The sequence below is a fragment of the Penicillium waksmanii genome (genome assembly GCF_028829765.1).
Source record: "Penicillium waksmanii strain IBT 27052 chromosome Unknown utg000005l:1.0-5232799.0:1.0-5237142.0, whole genome shotgun sequence".
NCBI lineage: Eukaryota > Fungi > Ascomycota > Eurotiomycetes > Eurotiales > Aspergillaceae > Penicillium > Penicillium waksmanii.
This window is the reverse complement of record NW_026643252.1, coordinates 502,149-524,469: the sequence shown is the minus strand read 5'-3', so window position 1 is coordinate 524,469 and position 22,321 is coordinate 502,149. Positions and strand designations below refer to the sequence as shown.

At 49.1% G+C, this 22,321-nt stretch overlaps 11 protein-coding genes across 11 annotated transcripts; 6 read left to right on the top strand and 5 right to left on the bottom strand.

Moving 5' to 3' along the window:
- Positions 1-302: 302 nt before the first annotated feature.
- Positions 303-1,546, top strand: N7481_005112 (Zn(II)2Cys6 transcription factor domain-containing protein; the record flags this gene model as incomplete). Its single annotated transcript, XM_057264331.1, has 2 exons — positions 303-374; positions 431-1,546. The coding sequence occupies 2 exons, from the start codon at positions 303-305 to the stop codon at positions 1,544-1,546; spliced, it is 1,188 nt and encodes a 395-aa protein (XP_057122051.1).
- A 1,042-nt stretch (positions 1,547-2,588) lies between these two features.
- N7481_005111 (tannase and feruloyl esterase) lies at positions 2,589-4,163 on the top strand (the record flags this gene model as incomplete). Its single annotated transcript, XM_057264330.1, has 1 exon — positions 2,589-4,163. The coding sequence occupies one exon, from the start codon at positions 2,589-2,591 to the stop codon at positions 4,161-4,163; it is 1,575 nt and encodes a 524-aa protein (XP_057122050.1).
- A 1,049-nt stretch (positions 4,164-5,212) lies between these two features.
- Positions 5,213-5,827, top strand: N7481_005110 (RTA1 domain-containing protein; the record flags this gene model as incomplete). Its single annotated transcript, XM_057264329.1, has 1 exon — positions 5,213-5,827. The coding sequence occupies one exon, from the start codon at positions 5,213-5,215 to the stop codon at positions 5,825-5,827; it is 615 nt and encodes a 204-aa protein (XP_057122049.1).
- Positions 5,828-6,609: 782 nt separating this feature from the next.
- On the top strand, positions 6,610-7,517 carry N7481_005109 (RTA1 domain-containing protein; the record flags this gene model as incomplete). The annotated part of the gene is made up of 2 exons (XM_057264328.1): positions 6,610-6,781; positions 6,853-7,517. 2 exons carry the CDS (start codon positions 6,610-6,612, stop codon positions 7,515-7,517), a joined length of 837 nt encoding a protein of 278 aa, XP_057122048.1.
- Positions 7,518-8,511: 994 nt separating this feature from the next.
- On the bottom strand, positions 8,512-9,471 carry N7481_005108 (MBL fold metallo-hydrolase; the record flags this gene model as incomplete). Its single annotated transcript, XM_057264327.1, has 1 exon — positions 8,512-9,471. One exon carries the CDS (start codon positions 9,469-9,471, stop codon positions 8,512-8,514), a length of 960 nt encoding a protein of 319 aa, XP_057122047.1.
- Positions 9,472-10,535: 1,064 nt separating this feature from the next.
- On the top strand, positions 10,536-11,734 carry N7481_005107 (GTPase GPN2; the record flags this gene model as incomplete). The annotated part of the gene is made up of 3 exons (XM_057264326.1): positions 10,536-10,824; positions 10,890-10,990; positions 11,060-11,734. 3 exons carry the CDS (start codon positions 10,536-10,538, stop codon positions 11,732-11,734), a joined length of 1,065 nt encoding a protein of 354 aa, XP_057122046.1.
- A 132-nt stretch (positions 11,735-11,866) lies between these two features.
- Positions 11,867-12,601, bottom strand: N7481_005106 (Rpp14/Pop5 family protein; the record flags this gene model as incomplete). The annotated part of the gene is made up of 2 exons (XM_057264325.1): positions 11,867-12,246; positions 12,358-12,601. The coding sequence occupies 2 exons, from the start codon at positions 12,599-12,601 to the stop codon at positions 11,867-11,869; spliced, it is 624 nt and encodes a 207-aa protein (XP_057122045.1).
- Positions 12,602-13,153: 552 nt separating this feature from the next.
- Positions 13,154-15,190, bottom strand: N7481_005105 (uncharacterized protein; the record flags this gene model as incomplete). Its single annotated transcript, XM_057264324.1, has 2 exons — positions 13,154-14,984; positions 15,060-15,190. 2 exons carry the CDS (start codon positions 15,188-15,190, stop codon positions 13,154-13,156), a joined length of 1,962 nt encoding a protein of 653 aa, XP_057122044.1.
- A 927-nt stretch (positions 15,191-16,117) lies between these two features.
- On the top strand, positions 16,118-17,653 carry aclA (putative ATP citrate lyase subunit (Acl); the record flags this gene model as incomplete). The annotated part of the gene is made up of 2 exons (XM_057264323.1): positions 16,118-16,558; positions 16,637-17,653. 2 exons carry the CDS (start codon positions 16,118-16,120, stop codon positions 17,651-17,653), a joined length of 1,458 nt encoding a protein of 485 aa, XP_057122043.1.
- A 1,533-nt stretch (positions 17,654-19,186) lies between these two features.
- On the bottom strand, positions 19,187-20,365 carry N7481_005103 (uncharacterized protein; the record flags this gene model as incomplete). Its single annotated transcript, XM_057264322.1, has 5 exons — positions 19,187-19,302; positions 19,358-19,783; positions 19,834-19,955; positions 20,008-20,244; positions 20,289-20,365. The coding sequence occupies 5 exons, from the start codon at positions 20,363-20,365 to the stop codon at positions 19,187-19,189; spliced, it is 978 nt and encodes a 325-aa protein (XP_057122042.1).
- A 186-nt stretch (positions 20,366-20,551) lies between these two features.
- On the bottom strand, positions 20,552-21,784 carry N7481_005102 (FAM50/XAP5 family protein; the record flags this gene model as incomplete). The annotated part of the gene is made up of 3 exons (XM_057264321.1): positions 20,552-20,875; positions 20,925-21,474; positions 21,546-21,784. The coding sequence occupies 3 exons, from the start codon at positions 21,782-21,784 to the stop codon at positions 20,552-20,554; spliced, it is 1,113 nt and encodes a 370-aa protein (XP_057122041.1).
- Positions 21,785-22,321: the final 537 nt, after the last annotated feature.

Sequence of the window (22,321 nt, the reverse complement as noted above, 5' to 3'; positions counted from 1 at the left end):
AAGAATTAAATGCATGATGCTCTGCTTGCTGCGAGGTATAGACTGAAAGAGAAGGTAAAGTAAGGTGACGAATAAGCGGAGGGGCCTTATTAAAGATTAGGTTCGGTCGCGGGGCGGTTCCGTGGGCGGTGGGCGGTGGACGGCAGGGTAAATTCCAAAGATCATTAATGGTGAAACTTGAACTCGCTTACATAGTCGAAGCGTAACCGCTGCTCTATTCTTGTGGCAGATCTATTCGCGTCCGGAAGCCCCCGGAAATATCGACTTGTTTAAGCGCGCAAGCCTGCTACAGACGCGTCGGCATGAAATGGTCCGCCGAACACATAAGAAGTCCCGCGAGAGGATGTGTGGAATGCAAGCGTCGTCATATTAAGGTGCCACGCTCCGACAGATGTCATCCCGCTTGGAGACGTTGCTGATTGATTGAAAGTGCGATGAGAATAAACCAGTCTGTTCGAACTGCATAAGCTCAGAACGAAGCTGTGATTTCGCGTCCCCTATTCTCATAGCGAGGCCACGGCATTCCTCTCGTTCTTCCAGCCGAATCTCGAGGGAGTCACTTCTACCCGATGATGTGCATGGCTCACAGGAATCAAGTCAAAGTCCTCGGGACCGACAGCAATACCCTCAAGAGGAAGCAAAAACTTCCCCGGTTGATATGGAACACGTGAGACTGTTCTACCATCTATGCACTGAAACGTTTGATTCACTGCACGCCGAAATTGATGCTCCTGGCGTTTCGTTCCAAGATGCGTTCAAAGAGGTGTTGAACGCACCGTACGTCTTGAATGAGCTGTTGGCCCTAGCTGCCTTGCATCTGAGTACTTTGAACTCCGACCAGAAGAACATTTACCACCGCCAGGCGACAGAGCTACAGACGCACGCTTTGTCAATATTCAACCAGATGGCACCGGAGGTTAATGCGGACACATGCGTGCCACTGATGCTTTTTTCGTCGATTCTTGGAATGCATGAGATGTGCGAGACATTATTTTTCCGAGAATCAACCTTTGAGCACTTCCTAGACAACTTTATCCGTTCTCTATGTTTGAATCAGGGAGTTCGGGCAGTCACGGGCAGTTCATGGGGCTTTTTGAAAGAAAGTATTCTGGGGCCGATGTGTAAGCAAGGAGAAAAGGCCATGACGCCCTGTGGAACTGCTTCAGGGAAAACTTGCTCGCGGCTTCTGGAACTCATTACGACGGCAAATCTTGACCAAGAAAATAAGAATAGCTGTGAGCAAGCCATTTTAGCCTTACAGTCTGTCCTCGACGAGTCCGATCGGGATGTCCCCTGGAGACCCAACGTCACTGCCATCCGGGCTTGGCCAGTCATGGTATGCAAAGGTTACATTGATCTTTTGAGAATGAGAGAGCCGCATGGGTTAGTGGTTTTGGCTCATTATGGTGCGCTGATACATTTACGGCGCGATTTATGGATATGTGGAGATGGAGGGCAATTCCTGGTAAGGTCAATCTGTGATCACTTGGGCAATGAATGGTCAGACTGGCTACGCTGGCCAATCGAAGTCACATCTGGTGAATGAACTAGATTATGATGGTCTCCAAGGCCGTTGAACAATTTCTTACCATCTACGGGTCGTCCGAGTAAGTTAGAGACTTCCGCCTTTCGTCATCACCGTGAAACGTGGCAATAAAGCAGATCACATACGCACATGGAAACGCAAGGGACGGTTTGAATCTATCAATTACCGCTACAAATTTACTTGAAGCAAGTTGTGTGAGAATCGATGAACTGGCATTCTTGAGGACGCATCAATGGAAATACGGCCATCGCCTAGTAGACATGGCCTTATTCTCAATTCCACAGGGAATCAAATTCTTGCCGTCAAACCCAATGCAACAGGAAACTCCGATGAGTTCTGGACCGGTGCTTCATACGATGGTAAAAGTTGGCCATAAAGTGGCCTCGGCTCGACTCCGGATCTTTCATATTTCACTCTACCTATTCGGTCTTTCCTAAAATCGACCGTGGCACTTGAAATGAAGCAGCCTTCAAGGCAACAATGTTCATGAAAAGGGATGTTTGGGAAAGAGAGGATTTGGTCTAGAAATAGTATATCGAATCTGTGAATTTCATTTTCGAGCCCCGTGTCGCCCAGTCTCAGTATGGAGAGGGCCCGAATACGCGTATAGAACCCTGGAGGCAACGTTTAACTTTGCCCCACTCAATAAAAAATAATTGAGGAAACATCTGGGCAGTGGGTCACGATGATCTCCGAAGTGCCCCCGCTCGGCGGAAACTTTCGCGTTGTGACAATCCAATACACATATACTAGTCATTAATTACGAATAAATTGATCGTGCAAGATCCATAATGGGACACGAAACTGGAGAAAACATATTATTTTTAAACAATATTAGGCTGTGCTGGCTTCCGAAAGTTTATTTATACGCGTAAAGAAGTTATCCCTTTTATTGCACAAATGGATCGTCTGGTGAATCCATCCCGAGGTCTCCGAGTCCACTGCGACCCGAGCAGAAGCAACTTGGATCTTTTTAATCTTCAACGCTTCAACTCAGCTTTCAAAAGTTGAAATTACATCCCTCTTCTATCTTCAAAGTACAATGTTCGCTCTCTCCAGCAGCCTGCTCTCTCTGAGCGCGTTGCTTTTTGAATTGTCATCTGCATCCCGCTGCTCACCATCCACGATTCAAAAGCCTGAACGGGTCGGCGCTTCTATCCTTGGAATACAAGCTCAGGAAATCCACAACTATTCTGCCGTTAGTCTTGGACCAGGAACAAATGAAGGTGGCCAATACACCATCAGCTTCTGCAATGTCACAGTAACACACACTCATCCTGGATGGAATGATGAGATCCACACTCAAGTCTGGCTACCGCTTAAGGAATGGAATGGCAGGTTTCAAGGCTTGGGTGGTGGAGGATACAGCACAGGCATGGGCTCTATCTACTTGACATACGCAGTCGCCCAGGGATTTGCATCTGCCTCCACAGATGGAGGGCTGGGTACAAGTTCTGGCGCGTCCACAATTCCTACGGATCTTTCATGGGTCCTTAGCAGCGAGGGTAACGTCAACTGGGAACTTCTGGATAATTACGCGACTAAAGCAACAAATGAAATGGCTATCATCGGGCAACAGATCACGAAGTCCTACTACAGACAGCCTGCAAACTATTCCTACTTTTCGGGATGTTCTGGTGGTGGACGACAGGCCCTCATGATGGCGCAAAAGTATCCAGATGTATTCGACGGAATTCTTGCTGTTGCTCCCGCCATCAATATACAAAAGTTCATTCCCGCGGGTTACTGGGCTTCTGTAGTCATGCAAGAAACCGACGTTTATCCGGCGCCGTGTGAGGTCAGTGCGTTCACTGAAGCAGCAACAAAGGCTTGCGACAAGCTGGATGGCGTGGAAGATGGCATCATCAGCTCTCCAGGACTCTGTGACATCAAGGCTTCTGATTTCGTTGGGAAGAACTATTCCTGTGACGGGGTGCAAAAGACCTTTACTGCTTCCAACGCAAAGGTAATCCAAGCTGCATGGTCTGGCTCACAGTCAGTCTCTAAGCGGTACGGCTGGCACGGACTCAACAAAGACGCGGAGCTCGGTGGTTACTATGTTTCCACTTCATGTTCTGGGAACGGGACATGTCACGCGACAGAAAGTGACCTCCTTAGTAGCTGGTTTAAGTATCTTGTTGCCAAGAATCCCACATTCGATGCCAACAGTATGACTACGAACCAGTTTTTCGACGCCTTGCACTCTTCGATCAGCGACTATACCTCTATGCTTGGCAATAGTGACCCAGATCTATCCAATTTCAAGAGGGCTGGCGGAAAAATGATCTCTTGGCACGGACTGGCAGACGAAGTTATCCCTCCAAACGGAACCACTGAGTACTACGAGAACGTGCTAAAGGGTGACCCTAATGCCCACAGATTTTATCGTTCCTTTGAAGCACCTGGCGTTGGTCACTGCTATGGTGGACTCGGGCCGATCCCAAATGGAGCAATGTCTCAGCTTATTGAATGGGTAGAGAACGATCGTGCCCCTGCTGTTTTGCACGCCACGAAGGGGAGCAACAACACAGCAAGAGACCTTTGCCCGTATCCTCTTCGTCAAAAGTATATTGGAGGAGACTCCAGAAACTCAACATCTTTTACTTGCATTCAATAGTCTCTTCTCTATGAGTCCACGAGTTTCCGGGAAGGAAATTCAGGAGAGAGACCCTTGTTAACTTCTTTTTAACTTTTATCACCTTTACGATCATCTCTTTTGTCCACCCATGTATATTACTATATCTGAACCATATAAGAATAACAACAAGAAAAACTTGCTTTCGAATTTATAAGGTCAATTAAAAACAATAGTATCATGCAAAGTTTTCTGCCGACTTTACCTTCACTCCTCCAAGTATAGTTAATACTTGCCGAGTTCAAGTTGTTCATCTAATTTACATCCGCCTATGCTCAAATTTAAACTAATTATTCGCGTTTATCGCGCTAATTTTCTAGTGATCGTGAAAAGTATTCACATTATCAGATAATCCTGGCGGTATGTGAGAGCCACTTGAAGTTTTAAAATAGTTAAAGTTATTTGTGAAATCGCTCTCTATACGCGTATTCATAGTTTGGTGTGGGTGTCATGGCTTTGTGGGTCATCGGTGGGTCCAAGTAAATTTAGCTGGGGCCTAATTCAAGTTATCGGAGAAACGCGATCTAGTTATTGTTATGCGCCACTTGTGTATTACTTTAGGTGTGCGTATGATAAGGTACCCCTTGATGAATAAGAAATTTTCAAAACAAAAGTTGTCCTCATATATCTCCATATCAGATTATGCTTCCAATTCAATTCTGATATTTCTCTCACTCTCTTTTCCATTCACCCTCTTCTCTACACTCCCTTCAACCTTTGGCGGATTCGCCGGTTTTCCTCATAATAATGGAGTTGATTCCTCGCTCTTACAAATTTTGGAACTATGCTCCATCAATCCCTGCAGCTGTCATATTTATGCTATTCTTCTTAGCTTTGACTGTGCTTCATTCCTGGAAGTTGTTCAAGACGAGGACGTGGTTCTGTATCGCTTTCACTATTGGTGGTTTCTGTATGTCTGCATTGATGAGAAAAATGGCCCCAAAATTCGCAAAGCACTTGGAAACTAATGCGAGCCAGTTCAAATCATCGGATACATAGGTCGTGCAGTGGCACATAACAATACCACCACCATGGGGCCCTATATAGTCGCCAACATCTTCATTCTCCTGAGCCCTACCCTCTTCGCTGCTTCTATCTATATGACCCTGGGTCGTATAATCCGTTATGTTGGAGCAGAACACCTTTCCGTGATCAGAGTCTCGCGTTTGACGAAAACTTTCGTCTGGGGAGATGTTCTGTCATTCGTCGTCCAAGGAAATTCCTCCGCGCTTTCGGTCATGGGATATGAGACTTGGGCCAAAGTTGCAGTTGTTGGAGGGCTCGCGATCCAGCTTATATCTTTCTCTATCTTTTGGCTCACGGCCATCATATTTGAGAAGAGAATTCGCCGCTCTCCGACCCCCGAATGTCTCATACCTGGCATTCCATGGCAGAAGTCATTGTATATGCTATATACAGTCAGTGCCTTGATCATGATTCGCTCCATCTTCCGCATCATTGAGTATATCCTCGGGAATAGTGGCTATCCCTTGGCGCATGAGTGGACACTATACGTCTTTGATTCTGTTCCGATGGCCATCGTCATGGTCGTTTTCTTCCTTTGGTATCCCAGCGAATTGCAGAAAAACAAAGATATCGAAGGGAGTATTCCGCTTGCTCAAAGCTATTCGAACTTGCATGGGTAAAGTTTGTTGTCGTCCCTACTAGCACTGAAGAAGTTTTATTTTCCTACTATATCCTATGTTTACTACTCTCGTCTCCTTCGTTTCTAATAGCCTGGGGAAAAGGTCCCCTTTTAGTTCAATACGATATCGTTTTTCATAATTGTCAAGAAAATGGGGGACCCTACAAAATAGAATATGAATATATTTAACACTATCATCTGATCACTTGGATAAATTATTGATATGCAAGCTTATATTAGAGTACCTCGTCAAGGGAGTGCTACCTGATACCTACCACGGTAGGCATGCGGAAATTTCGATGAGAAGCATGACGACCGGCGAATGTTCGGTGCTAACGTCCGGAAACTGCGATGAATATTTTGCGCAATACCTCAAATACCACAAAACATGGTAACGTATGGAGATTTCATATTGGGGGCGTTTGTTGTTCCGAAAGGCTGCCGGTTCCACTCGGCGGGCACCAGGGTCGTCGGCCACGCTAACTGTAACCGACTAGCGGCCCCTCTAAATCTGAAATCCTTCTTTACGCGTATGCACGGACCACGATTGATCGCGATAGTGCAGTCTCGAATACGCGTATAGATATGGCAAATTTTGTACAGCCTCCCTTGGATTTCGTATCCTTCAAAAGGGGTGCTTGGAGACTTTAAATCTTGTATTCGTTAAATTCAACCTAAAATCCACTCACGATCCCAACCATATTCTCACAACTCATTTTTCCATCCTCGATTGACCTCAAATTTCTCTGAAGTGTCTATTCCCTATACATACTTTGTTTCAAGATGCCCAGACTGGAGCCTTTGAAGGGTGGATACTATGTGTGGCACTATGTGCCATCAATAGCCGCATCTATCGTTTTCATTCTCCTATTCCTCGCCGTTACCTCTTTCCACTTCTGGAAGATCTTCCGAACAAAAGTTCGTTTCACCTTGCCATTCGCCATTGGAGGCTTGTGTAAGTTCTTACCGCAATAGTATCCGTTTGATAATATTGAGAATATGCTGACCAGGTGTGGGCTGATTTAGTTGAATTAATCGGATACGCCGCTCGAGCCGGCGCCTATGACAAAACAGGCCACCTGATGCCCTATATCATTCAGAGTGTCTTTATTCTCATTGCACCGACTCTCTTTGCGGCCGCTGTCTATATGGTTCTCGCGCGGATTATTCGGAGCGTCAAAGCTGAGCACCTCTCGCCTATTCCCATCAGATTTGTCACCAAGGCTTTTGTCACCTGTGATGTCCTCACATTTTTCATCCAAGGTGGGGGTGCTGGCCTGATGTCGCAGAGTAGTCTGACCAACACTGGACAATATATTGTCCTTGCTGGCCTCATCCTGCAAATTGCCACGTTCGTTATGTTTCTCATCACGGCGACGATCTTCAAGTTGCGTATGGACCGCCATCCAACTATTGCGACTATGAATAGTGATGTGCCATGGGTGAAACACCTCTACAGCATGTATGCTATAAGCGCAATGATTTTGCTCCGATCTATCTTTCGTGTTATCGAGTATGGGCTTGGAAATGATGGGTATTTGCTGTCAAATGAATGGCCCACATACATCCTCGACGCACTCCCCATGTTTCTCGCAATGGTATGTTTCGCTGCTTGGTATCCAAGCGAGCTGCAGCCCTTTTTGCATAAGGGAGATGCACTACCTATCGAATCAGTGGAACAGAAGGTTTGATTTGGCTTGCGATATACCGATGCAACAATCAAATCTGCTGGATATGAATTTATGGTTGGTCAACTGGCGTGTTTGGGATATGGTTACTTGGCATGGTTTACTATTATTTGGATGGCAAAGCGACGGAACAGGCGAATGGAAGAAGTATCATAAGGCGTTATATCTGTTGTTCGGAACGGACTTTTAACGATTTAGATCAGACTGCGAATTTTGGATTTTGGATTTGATCTTGGATTTTCTCTATCATGTGTAGTTTCCCCTTCTAATCGCGATAGGTTTTGGTCTAGCCTGTAAGAATAATAACTCCAAAGTTTCAGCATTTCAGGTGGGTTGGAAATATATATGGAGTGAGTGGAAGACGCCGGGGAAAGGGTATTGGGGGGGGAGGGGGAACGGAGAAATGCATGGCATTTTGGGGTCTCCAACTTTGCCTACCTGAGGCAAACAGGGGTCATGGTTGGCGCCTTTCATTTCGCTGATATGATAAGACGTATTTCAGAAGCGAGTGGAATATTGCAAAACAATGAGCTGAGCCCGAAGGATCCTAGTTGAATAGTTGGTGTGATTAATAATTTAAAGTACCCTCTAGTTCGTCAGCATACGCTCACTAGTAACTTGTAAGTAGTAACAACTATCGTTAATGTCGAAAGCGTCTACGAAAACGATATGCTTCGTTTTCACTTCATTTCCCATTATTTGTGACTTCAAATATTGTAAGCTTTTACCTCAATCAAGCGGAGAAGGTGGAAGTAGTTATAAAAGAATGTAATTTATGTCCAATGAAAAACAGACAGTATCACTGCACGTTTAATTCAATGTAACGATTTATCTGTGACATGCGGAAACGATAGGAATATCATTGTACTAGTATCAATTAAGGATCCTGAGGGGATTTGATAACAGCAAAACACAGAACTGCCTTTTTAATCACCCGAGTAGCCTTGAGCACCAGCTGACAGAGTACCTATAAGTAGCAAGCTATTTAAATGCGACTTCAGTCATCCACAGCCCCTGGAAAAATTGATTTCAAGTTATTCTGGTACCATTCCGCATCATGCGCCAATACTACCTGCACAGAGCCTCCCTGGAAGCCATTTTCCTTCAAATTCTGGATCCTATGAAGAGTACCTAATGCCAAATTCTTGTCTGTGTGAATACATACGTGGCGCCCATCTTCCTCCCACTCAGCCATCCCTGTTTCTCCATTCAAGATCCTTGAGTGATGGCAGGCATCGCCGGCGAGATAAATCCAGCGATCGCTGCTCACTCGCACGAGAACGTTCAGATGGCCTAAAAGATGACCCGGGCTATCAACGATATAGAAGGAGCCATCGTCGAAAAGATCAATCACATTATCAAAAGGATGTAGTGCTTTCCACTCCTGCTGCCCCCCTGGAGAAAATGATGACAGGCAATTGGTAAAATGAGTCGTGATTTCGACAGGGTGCGTAAACTGAGGAAGAATGTTTTGAACGGGAAGCTCTATTGTCCGATCAGATGGCAAAAGATCCTTTTCAAAATGGGCCGCAGAGTGATAGTTCATTCCATTTTCTAAAATATGGCGGGACCCGTAGCCCACGATAAATTTGGCCATTGTAAAACGAGAGGGAGTTCCAACATGGTCATAGTGCATGTGGCTCAGGATGACAGCGTCAATGTCGGTTGACTCTAATCCGCCATGATTCAAAGAATCGCATACGTCTGGAATCGTCTGAATAGGCTGGCGTGTACGCAGGTGCGGCTGAATGTTGTCTGGGTAAGCGCTTAGGTCTCGACGAAGCCCCAGATCGAATACGACCCTTGTACGACTTGGAATGTGTTCAAGAAGGAATGACATTGAAGGAACGAGATTCTTTATGCTTTTATCATGCTGATCGGCGCAGAAGAAATGCTCAGGCAGGGTGAGAAAGCCTGCTGGGAGAAGAGAGACTCGAACGTATTCTTGAGGCTTCATGATGATGTGATTGAATTGAAGTCGACGAAGGTAATCGAGTAGCTACCGGAAGAGACTTGATGCTTCTTTTTCTCGTCAGACTTACTTATCCTGGGCTTGTGAAATGCTTAGGATTCAGAAAAGACTGACAAGTCACCGTGTTTGTGGAGGGGTCGGGTAATCGGGTGTTTCTGGAGTGGAGGTGTGGGGGCAATGCGGGGGGAATTATGCGACTTTGGAAGGAAATTTCATGATGGTTATTGAACCCTTCAAGGGAGACGAAGAGGGTTGTTGCGGCTACTTTTGTGGATTATCTTGCTCAAGGACACGCAGGCTGCCAGTGGGTCTAGAGCTCTATCCAAACCCGGGGAACGACAATAAGCGGAAATTCGCCCAAGGCCTCCGCTTGCTAGAGAGCCTTCGACTGCCTCGGTTCCACAGGTAGTAAGTCGCAGCTGTATCGGCCTTGGCAGCAGTTTAGAGGATGGAGATGTGGTAGCTGTGGGGGTGGAGCCTATCTCTCCACGGAAATTGCTGACTTCACTTTTATTTTCCTAGTATAGACGGAAGCCAAATAGATCCAAATAGACCCAAATAGACCACCATGCCCTTGAATATCGGAAGTTATCAATATAATCTCTTCTTATTTGATTCCAGAATTTCCCAGGTTTGTATAATACACACTCATAGCTATGCACTTCCGCGATCCATCCCTTCTCAAAGGGGTCGAACTCCTGAATTCCCAGGATAAAATACTTCAGGATCAGTCTGTTATCGAAGTTATCGGTGAAAAGCCCTCAAGACGTGTCTCAAAGCTATGCAGTAGTTAGCATGCAGGACTCTTCTGGGTGACCCCATATTCTATTCAAATATATGACCTAGATACATGAGACGGCAATGTAATCGTGGTGAATGTATAGATACTCCAGTACCGTGATTGGCTCACGCTTGAGGGTGGGTCTGCTTTATCATCCAAGCTTATCCAGAAAATAACCTTAGGAACTTGACATCCCGCCCGCTTTGAAGTCCGCGCCACAGCTTTTCCAGCTCTCCAATCTACCACCGAGACGCCCATATTCTCCAAAATGCCCTTCGCACAATTGGTCATCGGCCCACCGGGTGCAGGAAAATCCACCTACTGCAATGGAATGCACCAGTTCCTCGGGGCGATCGGGCGCAAATGCTCCATCGTGAACCTTGACCCCGCCAACGATAGGACCTCTTACCCGTGTGCGCTGGACGTGCGCGACCTCGTCACTCTCGAGGAAATCATGGAGGAGGATAAGCTTGGACCGAATGGCGCGACACTATATGCTCTTGAGGAGTTGGAGGAGAACTATTCTTGGTTGGAGGCGGGGTTGAAGGAGCTTGGAGGTTTGTTAACACTATTTCTGGTAGACTTTTATAGGGGATATGTTCGCTGACCACTCGGCATGTAGATGATTATGTTTTGTTCGACTGTCCCGGCCAAGTCGAGCTCTTTACGCATCACGCCTCATTGCGCAATATCTTCTTCCAGATCCAGAAGCTGGGATATCGGGTTCGTTCGACAAGACTGATTTACTCTGACTCTGATGAAGATACGATACCACTAACACACCATACTCAGTTAATCGTCATTCATCTCGTCGACAGTTACGCCCTCACCTTACCATCAATGTATATATCCGCCCTCCTCCTCTCCCTCCGCGCCATGCTCCAACTCGACCTTCCACACCTAAACGTCCTCACAAAAATCGATAATCTAGCCAACTACCCCGACCTCCCCTTCAACTTAGACTACTACACCGAAGTGCAAGACCTCAGTTTTCTCCTCCCCCACCTGGAGTCCGAGTCCTCGCGTCTTCCACACAGCAAGTTCGGTGCCCTCAATACAGCTATCATGGACCTGGTTGAGGAATTCGGGCTCGTCGCTTTCGAGACGCTGGCCGTCGAGGATAAGAAGAGTATGATGAGTTTGCTCAGGTCTATTGATCGCGCCTCAGGGTATGCGTTTGGGTCGGCCGAGGGTGCGAATGACACCGTTTGGCAGGTTGCCGTACGCGAGGGTATGGGGGTTACGGATGTCAGGGATGTTCAGGAGCGGTGGTTGGATAACAAGGATGAGTATGATGATTTGGAGAGGGCGGAGCTAGAAGAAGTGGCTCGTATGCATGAGGCGGCCAATGATGAGGCTATGGCCCAGGACCAGGCCTTGAATGGGGATGAGGATGGGGATGATGAGATGGCGGGTTGGAAGGGTCCGTTGCCGGATAGCGGGATAAAGGTTCGACGAAAGACATGATATACGAAATAGTTACAGTAGTTTTGGCCGGGACCTGGAGCTCGACCTGGATCATCCCGATACTACTCATTGTACCATATGCATTTCAGGTGGGGTATCATTAATATACAATCAAAAGCAGAGCAACCCTGTTCAATCATCATCCATATCTTCGTCCTCACTGTCATCCATAATATCATTAGTAACAGGCACAGTGCGATCAACTTGACCCTTCACATCCTCGGCGCCGGATATCAAATCTCCCAAAACACCCTTCTCTTCCACACCTCGAATGCGCACAATCTCCCTTCTAGCGCGGCGAATAGCCTCCTCCTCTGCCTTCTTCATCGTACCGGATACCCTGAGCACGCGGAATACGCACGGCCGCTCACGGCCTCCATTGGGCCTTTTTTGTGCTGCGGACCCGGGCTCTGGCACGTGGGACATGTATGTAAGTGCGGACCAAACGATTCGGAATGAGGAACGTGGGCAGCGGAGGATAGCGGTCGAGGTTGCCGGGGAGAGATATTTCACTGTAGAGAAATTAGCCTGGGTCTATGTATGAAAGCTTTTTCGACAAAGAGTGATGAGTGATAAAAAGCAAGCAATCTCCTGCTGCAAAAGGCTAGGAGCTAAGAACACACCATTAAGTCCAGTGGCAGAGGCACCACCAAGCTTGCCAACGCCCCAATCTCCATATAATTCGGCTACTTCCTCGCGCACCATCTTGGCGAGAAGGCCCGGCGTCAACGCGTCAGAGGTCGGGGAGTGGATGGCCAGCTGCGCGGATTTCGGGTTGTTCTTCGTGGATTGGGTTGAGGCTGGCCATGTTTTTGGGTCCGGATAGAGGATGTCGAGGAGGAGATATCGGTTTTTAAGACGGACCATTGTGTATTGTAGTCTTGTTTGAAGATGGGTGTGTTAAGGCTGCGGAGCAAAATTGGAGGTGAAGTTGCGGGCGCTGATAAGCCGATAAGAATCCTCCGGCGCGGACCTCTGGCCGGCACCTTACCGACCAGGGTGCAGTCATAGGGAGCCATGACAATAGCATGAAAGACATAATAAGTATAGAGTTGACTCGTATTCATTTATTCCTTTGTTGAACTACTAGGAAAATCTACGATCTGAAACTGACGATACTAAAAAAACTGAGAATATAATGTCATCATGCAATGGGTACGTTCATTAGGTCCCCAAAGAGGTTCTAGTCATCTAAACAAATTAAATCAAGATCCGTGGTCGGGCGTTGCACCGTTTTTTCCATGGGCAAGTGCTCTGGCATCGCCCACCGTTAACCCGGTCATGCTGGGTAGCGCAGTACATGGATACAAAACTGCTGAGAAACAAAACACAAGGGATCAACCAAACTCCACCGTCCTTTTGAGACGGACTATATGCCACCGGCGGACGGCGCTGCAAATCATGTCATGTGCAAGAAAATCAAATGCTGACCTCAACGCGGCCCTCATTACCACCCTTCTCCAGGGTGGGGAGCAGGTAGGTGATGTCGTCCCAGGGGTGACGGTACAGACCGGTACGCAGGCGCTTCTGGTCGAGATAGTGGGCAATCAGACCGATGGAACGGCCGAGAACGAAGAGACCGTTCAGGACACCCATCTTCAGGTAGTCCTCAGACTCCTCGGGTGTGAAAGCACCACAGTTCTTAATCATATCGATGAAGCAGACAGCAACACAGCCGTCGACGTTCAGAATCAGGTTGTCCTTCTTGGAAGTGGTGACAGTCTCGACGGCAATGGCGTAGTCGAGCAGCTTGGTGCTGGGGAAGTGCTTCTTGGCGAACTCCTTGACGAGCTCGACACGCAGATCGGGGTTGTTGCGGGACTTGACCTTGTGGCCGATACCGGGGATGAGCTTGTTCTCCTTGCGCATGGTGTCGACGAAGTCACGGGGGCTGAGACCCTTGTCGAAGGCCTTGGTGAACTCCTCAGCAGCGCCGTCCAGCGCACCACCGAAGCGGGAACCAATGGTCAGGAGACCGGAGACCAGGGCGGAGATCAGGTCCTTACCGGCACGGGTGGTAATGATGGTGTTCATGGCACCGGACACGGCGGGACCGTGGTCGGCAGTGAGCATAAGAACCATCTCCAGGAACTTGCTGGCGTACTTGGGGAGACGGCGGCGGAACCACAGCAGGGACATGACACCACCGATACCAATGTCCTCACGGAAGACATCAGAGATGGGCATACCGGCGTACAGAAGCTCCTGGCCACGGTCGTCGGAAATGGTAGAGATGAAGGCAGCGGGCTTGCGGACAAGACCCAGCTCCTGGGCCCAAGAGTAGTCAATGGGGATCTTGGGGACAACGGGCTCGGGGGCAGGGGTGATGTTGCCCTTCTGGAGCTCAGCGTCGTAGACGGCCTTCAGGGTCTGGGGAAGGTCCTCGAAGGTATCGGGGACGTGGATGCCAGCCTCACGCATGGCCTTGTTCTTGTAGACAGCAGTCTCCAGCTCGGAGTTGGCAGAGGCACCGGCGTGACCGAACTGAACCTCGGTCTTGAACAAGCTGGCGCAGGTACCGATAGCCCAGGCGACGATGGGCTTGGTGATGGTGCCGTTCTTGACAGCCTCAATGACACGGTACTCCTCAACACCACCGACCTCACCGAGGAGGACGAGGATCTTGCACTCAGGCTCGGCTTGGTAACGGATCAAGTGGTCGATGAAAGTAGTACCGGGGTAACGGTCACCACCGATGGCAACACCCTCGTAGACACCGTCGGTGTTCTGGGAGATGATGTTGTTCAGCTCGTTGGACATACCACCGGACTTGGAGACGTAGCCCACGGAACCCTTGCGGTACAGCTTGGAGGCGACGATGTTGTCCATCATACCACCAGTGTTACCGATCTTGTAGGAGCCGGGCTTGATACCACCGACGGTGGCAGGGCCAATGATGGTGATACCCTTCTCCTTGGCGGCAACCAGGATCTCACGAGCACGACGCTCAGGAACACCCTCGGCAATGATGGCAATGGAGCGGATCTGGGGGCAGTTCATCAACTCCATAGTGGAGGAGTAGACGGAACGGGAAGAGGCGAAGTTGACAACAGTGTCAACATCGGGGTGCTTGGCCATGGCCTTCTCAACGTCCTGGTAGACGGGGAGGAGGGTCTCGCTGGTACCCCAGTACATCTTGCTGACGAATTGACCGCCGAAGGTGTAGATGATACCGGCCACGGAGGGGGTGGAGCGCTTGCAGATGAAGTCAAAGTCGAGCATGCCCTGCACGGCTCGGGGTTGCATGCCACTGGATGATTGTTAGATTGGGAGTCGGTTTGATAGGCTAGACCGGCTGGACCGGCCATTGGGAGGATTCACTCACTATACGAAGCATCGTGTCTTGTTGTGGAAGAGGGCGTGGTTGAGGGGAGAGAGGGCACGGCTGGGAGGTGCGAAGCGTGTGATGTTATCGTTGGCGTTGGCGCCGCCGGCGGACAGTGAAGTGGCAGGCATTGTGAATCTATTCAGGCGTTCCCAGTCAAAATTTGAGGTTCACACGATCGTGGAATAGTGGTTGGTGGGATGTGTGGGTTGGAGGGGTTGAAGAATGCGGCGAGGGCAAAAGAGATGACTTTGAATTGGGTTGAAGGATGGCGAGAGAAAGGAACATACCTATGTGTTGAACACCCGCTGAAAGATGAATTGATGGAGAAAGGAGGAGGGGGAAGGGAAAGAGAGAAGACAACTGAAAAAAGCGCGGGATGAATACTCGCAAGTACGGTGTACAGCTCCTCCCAGACTGGGGCTAAGCAGCTCAACAGTTGCGGTCCCCAAAGTACGGGTAGTGGTGATACCGCCCCACCGGTATTTACCGTACAGGAAGTATAGAGCACGCAGTGCTCTGTATCTGGTATAGTATAGTAGTATGATATATGGTATATCGTATCTTGTACATTTTATATTTATCTATAAAATACCTAGGTATTCAATCAAGTATCCAATTGATTCCAACCTTTCCTCCATATCTATATAGTACTCCTCCTGTATAAATTTCAGAGGGTACAAAAGTTAGTCGATCAATCCGGCGGTGAACCCAACAAACGAGGGGCAACCCCAAGTGGGGGGGGGTAACATGATGAGCTCTACAGAGTAACCTGTGTACTCTACTACACAAGCATACAAAGTATACTCCGTACTCCGTACTGTACACCGACTGCATCGCACCTGCCCCAACACCCCACCCCACCTTCCACCTTTTTTTGTTCCCTCAACCGTACCTGCCTGAATTGTACGCTGTACTCTCCAGAACAACTTTTCCCCTTCTACGCTGTACTCTCCAGTCTTGCTTCCCCCATCCCAAAAAAAAATAACCTCCCCTTCCCTTCTTCTCTCCTTCCACTTCTCTCTCCAAAACAACCCCCCTCATCACACACACACATCATGTCCGCCAAGTCAATCTTCGAGGCCGACGGCAAGGCCATCCTCAACTACCACCTTACTCGCGCCCCCGTCATCAAGCCCTCTCCTCTGCCTCGCTCCTCCACACACAACCCTCCCCCTCGTCTGGCCGCCCTCCACTTCCCCGAGGACAAGGCCCCCAAGGATGTCCTTGACCAGGCTGAGGTCAACTACCCATGGCTGCTCACTGCCGGCGCCAAGTTCGTCGCGAAGCCCGATCAATTGATCAAGCGCCGTGGTAAGAGCGGTCTGCTTGCCTTGAACAAGACCTGGGCTGAGGCCCGTGAGTGGGTTGAGGCCCGCGCTGGCAAGGATGTCCAGGTTGAGCACGTCGTTGGTGTTCTCCGTAACTTCCTCGTCGAGCCTATGGTTCCCCACGCTCAAGAAACTGAGTCCTACGTCTGCATCAACTCCGTCCGTGAGGTATGTGATTATATATGCTTGAAGGGGGACATATCCCGAATTGCCCCAATTGCATCAAAACTAACTCAAGAAAAATAGGGTGATTGGATCCTCTTCTACCACGAGGGTGGTGTTGATGTCGGTGATGTCGATTCTAAGGCCGAGAAGCTTCTGATTCCCGTCGACCTGAAGAAGTTCCCCTCCAACGAGGAGATTGCCTCTGGCCTTCTGAGCAAGGTTCCCCAGGGTCTTCACAACGTCCTGGTCGACTTCATTGTCCGCCTGTACGCCGTCTACGTCGACTCCCAGTTCACCTACCTTGAGATCAACCCCCTGGTTGTCATCCCCAACGCCGATGCTACCTCCGCTGAGGTCTACTTCCTGGATCTGGCTGCCAAGCTCGACCAGACTGCCGAGTTCGAGTGCGGCACCAAGTGGGCCATTGCCCGCAGCCCCGCCGCCCTGGGCCTGCCCACCATTCCCTCCGCCGATGGCAAGGTCAACATTGACGCTGGTCCGCCAATTGACTTCCCCGCTCCCTTCGGTCGTGAGATGAGCAAGGAGGAGAAGTTCATCTCCGATATGGACGCCAAGACCGGTGCTTCCCTGAAGCTGACCGTTCTGAACGCTAGCGGCCGTGTCTGGACCCTGGTTGCCGGTGGTGGTGCTTCCGTCGTCTACGCCGATGCCATTGCCTCTGCTGGTTTCGTCTCTGAGCTCGCCAACTACGGCGAGTACTCCGGTGCTCCCTCTGAGGGCCAGACCTACTCCTACGCTAAGACCGTTCTGGACCTGATGCTGCGTGCTCCCCAGCACCCCGAGGGCAAGGTCCTCTTCATTGGTGGCGGTATTGCCAACTTCACCAACGTTGCCTCCACCTTCAAGGGTGTCATCCGTGCCATCCGCGACGTCGCCCCCGTCCTGGCCGAGCACAAGGTCCAGATCTGGGTCCGCCGCGCTGGCCCCAACTACCAGGAGGGTCTGAAGAACATCAAGTCCGCCGGTATCGAGCTGGGTCTGGACATGCACGTGTACGGCCCGGAGATGCACGTCAGCGGTATCGTGCCGCTGGCTCTGCAGGGCAAGAAGACCGACATCAAGGAGTTCGGTGCTTAAATGTGACACGCACAAAAAAGACTTGTTCCTCCCCCGCACTGGTGTTTTGTCCCTTGTTTTCTTGTTTCTGCAGCGTCTCCATCGTTGCATGGGTTTGTGGTATAATGCATGGCATGATATGAACTTTGTGGCGGGTCCCCTCGCAAGAAGCTGGGGGGTCCCTGGCCCTCTCTCCCCCTCTAATCGAGGGTATGGCGTTTCTTCCAGCCCGGACGAAAAGACCGGATGCTTGGTGCCGACGTACATGATTAGATTTCCTTTTATGTTTCACCCGGGAGATTTAGATCGTGATGTCCCGAATAATTTATCAAGATGATACGAGGATTTTTCAAATGTAGAGTGTAGATGAGATCTAGAGTACAGTCATCGCTACTAGTAGATAGATTTTCGCAGTCGAGAATACAGAATAAATTTAATAGCCTACTACTTGTATATAACGAACAGCTAGCCATTGGCATGTTACATTCATAAAGCCAAGCAAATTGCACTCGAGCGACCCTGGACAGGCTGCTAGTAGTAACCGCATCGCATCCGGCGAAGCCCAAAAAATAAAATACAATACCAAAAATACCAGTGTATGTATATACACAGACTCCACACAAGCTCCAGCTAGAATGGATCCTGCACCCCGGATTCCAGGAAAGCTATTTAGCTCCCGCGATATGATCGTCAGGGACGGACCAAGAGATAAGGTAGGGACCGTGCTTGAGGGGGCTGGGGATCGTGTGTTCGTGGTTGTGGACTGGATGGTGTACTGGACCGAGGGTGCGGTTGTGGTTGCGGGTGTACTTCCGCTGAACCGAGCGGCGGGCCGGACGAGAGGAGTCTTTTCCGGATGTGGTTGGTAGAGCAGGGATGCAAACAGTAATGGTTTAGATAAAGGTGTGATTTATGAGGAGTGTCTTGCCTTGGATTGCTTTGCGAAGACGGATTCGAGAAAGGAAATAAAAAAAATCACTGAGGTTCCAAGACAGGTGCTGGCGGCTGGTGGGATAAATTACAGCGGTTACACTTATTTTCGAACGTGCATGTTCAAGTTCCAAGTTGTTTGAACTCGCCCACAATCACGGTAGATGGTGTGCAATTTTTGAGATCGAAGACCGCTCTGTAGCTTGAATGTTCGCATTGCATATGCAAATACTAAATAACCTTGTAATTCAAGCTCAAGAATGGCTTTTGTGTACTTGGGTGAAACTTGAATTGTTACTATGCGCTTGTTTGGTTTATATTGCGACTCGGGATGATCATAAAACTTCTAAGTTTCAAATGATACTACCTAGGTACTAGTAGTACTAGTAGGATGCCAACGAAGAAACCACGGCCATCACTGACTGACAGGTTGAACTTGAAGATATACAATATTCGAATCTATACTAAGATTGAAACGGCCGCAATACATCGACCGTAGTCTGCCCCCGGGTGGTCTTCAAGTTATATCTCCACCCATAATCTATACTAGACTAGTTGACGATTTAAAACCCCGAGTAACATCCCAGAATCATTCAGGTAAAACAGAAAAATAATCCCAAAGAATCAATTTCCGAATCGCGCAAGCATAGCTTCACCAGATGGGAGGTTTGACATGATGGTTGACTGCCGATATGTCTGCGGCAGACGAGTACGGTGCTGTGGGTTCATGGGAGGTGGGACTAAACAACAAAGTTAACTCAACCCCATTCCAATCGAATAATCATGAATACTCACCCCCGGGCGACTTCCAGTGCAATCGACCTGCTGGGACCGCCACAGCTTTCCCGCCAGATCGCTTATGACCTGCTTGTTTAGAGCTGCCAGTGCCACTTCTTTGGTACCGATGCAGTTGTTCGACGCCTTCAGGACTCATTGGAAAGACCGGCGTCTTTGGTCCACCGCCACCGGGAGTTCGAACCTTTGGATAGGTTTGGTGGTTGGTGTGAGTGGTTTGATCAACAGGTTCGGTCCGAGATGTGAATGTGTTGATGGTCTGAATGACCGTGTCCGAGGCGGCATTTTGCAATTGAGTTCGCATTGCGCGCGCTTTGAGGATATTGTAGAGGTTTGTGATCTGAGTGAGTTTCTTGGATCGTTCCCGATTGAGGTCTATCAGTTCTTGATTCTTCTTCTCCAGTTGTTCATGTGCACCTTGCAGGTCTGCATACTGCGTTAGCTGGAACAGGACAGAGAAAGTATACGAGACAAACCGGAGACTTTGCCGTGTAGAGTTGCGATCTCGGAATTGGCGTTGTGGATGACTTTGTCCATCTGCGTACTCAGACTTGCGTATTTCTCAGTGAGACTTTTCCCGAGGAATTCTTGGTAGAATCTGGAGCAATTAGTCGCAACAACCTCCAAATTATCATTGACGGATGACATACATCTCCTGCGTGCTCTGGTATGCCCAGAATTCCAAGGCACGCCCGGCGCACTCCATAATGGTATTAGGATCGAGGCCACTTAGAACGCTTGTCTTGTAGTCTTCCGTGGGATTTAAGATGGTTGAAACTGCATCATCAGGGTTAGAAAGGACGGTTGAGCAAGCGGGACAACGACGGTCGCCGTTGGTGGGATGTGCAAGTCCAAGGTCGCCAGCGCATCCTAGACAAAAGATGTGACTGCGACATCAGTGAAGCCCAAACCAATCAGCTAAGCGACTCACGAGCATGTGGTAACCACTGCTCTTTCCTTCAGCTGGGCCCGGCATTTGAGAGAATTACATCTCATATGAAAATCCATTGTGCGTGTTCCAATGTGTTGGGGGAAGGTAAGTTAAAAGTTGAAGTTGAAGCTGGGAGGTGGTGCGGTCACCCGAGGTGAAGTTCCCCAAGTGCAGAGCCAAGTGGTATCATTTCAGTAGATCTATTTCATCTCACAACGCCTATGCAATCCAAAAAATCCTTAAAATATTAACAAAATAATCCTCTAAAAGAAGAACGTATTTCCCAGTGCATCTTTTCGTGTCGATGTCATCTTCTCTTCAAACTCCTTTCCAGGCTCATACTCGTTCCAGAGACTGGCCGGGTATATGTGCTTGTTCTTTTCATACCACCGGCGGTCAACCACCTTGGTCTCTGCAGCGTCCTTGTCGAAACCTTCGAGCTTCTCCTCGTTGGGGTGGTATAGGCCCTCGGGAAGCTTATCATTCGATTGAGCTGGGGGTGGTTTATCCGAATAATCAAACAATAGACCACCGGATTTCGAGAAACTCTGTACGCGGTTGGCGATAAAGTAGTAGAACTCGTAGTGCTGAAAAGAGTTAGCTGATGCCTCTCGAGATAAAGATAGTGGAACTTACTTGAGGAACGATAACATCGCCTTTGACCAGCATCAGGTCGTCAACACTGACTCGCGCCCATTCTCGGCGAGCCTTTGCTGCACCACTAGCAGTACGGCCTCCCAGCTCAGCACCGACTTTGCGACACCGGTCCAAAAACAGCCAGATAGGATCTCCTTTTTTGATTTTGACCGATCCTGCCGGAACACTCGTTCCGTCAAAGAGCACAAATGGAATCAGGATCTCGGTGTTCTTGACTGCCTCTTGCATCACCATGAATTCCTTGCGCAGTGCCTCGCGTGTCGCCGCTTCGGCCTCGATAGATGCTTTTGTCAGTGCCTTGGGAGGAGCCCTAGCATTGGGGTTCGCTTTCATGCGAATTGAAGAGGAGGGTGTGCCTTCATCGTTGGGTGTTTTTGAGCCTGATCGGGAGATGCTGGAGTCGCGCGGCGTGGCGACGGTCGATTCCTCCCCTGTATCTTCGTTATCGTCGCCAAACGAGAGCTTGCTCTTAGCGAGGGCCTTCTTTTTCTTCTTCTTGGGCGGCGCGTCGCTCTTCGGTGTCGAGGACCTGTGACATGGTGCTGTGATCAGTATATGCGGGGAGACGAGACGAGAATGAAGCGCCTTGGAAAAACTTACCCGTCAGTCACGTCGCCTGTGGAGGGAGTTGCACTTCTTGAATTACCGGATGCCAATCGCCCTAGCGACTTATCATGCGCTTCGCGCTCCTTCTGCTCTAGGACCTCTGCGCGTCGCTTGCGAAAGTCGGACAGGTGCACGAGACCGACGGTTTGCGACTTGAGCATCTCCTCCGCAGAGGCACTCGGGCCCGCGAAGGACCGGGGCGTGGAAGCCTGGCTGTCCTGCTCGGATGCCATATTGACCACTGGATCAGCTTTGGCCGAATGGTGCTTCGATTGATGTAGTGATAGAAAGCTCAAGGATAGTAGTATATTATACTCCCGCCTCTGACGCCTTTGCAGGAGACCACGTGATCGCGCCGTTTTGGGGAGTATGGACGTATCGGATCTACATATATCGAGAGGTGAGACTGGGATTATGATTATCCCTAATATTCCAAACGCTGATTTTATCCATTTGTCTATTTGACTCAATTTCAGTATGGTTGATACTTCAAATGCTCTCCTAGGTCGGAGGCAACGTTGATGGTGCGCAATTGAGGTATAAACCAAACATACTTGCACTATGGAGGTTGTGCGTATTACCAAACCGTGAAAACAAATCAAAAATCGAATTGACATTTACTTGGAGTCAAGAATCCTATTTGCCTGCTTTGTGGAATTGATCGTAACTCTCCAACTCCTGCTCTTGTCTACTTCCAACGTCGCCGACCAAAGGCGGTGCAAACACTCCAAACTCTCTCGCGCATACGCTCTTACGGGAGCAACTTGATC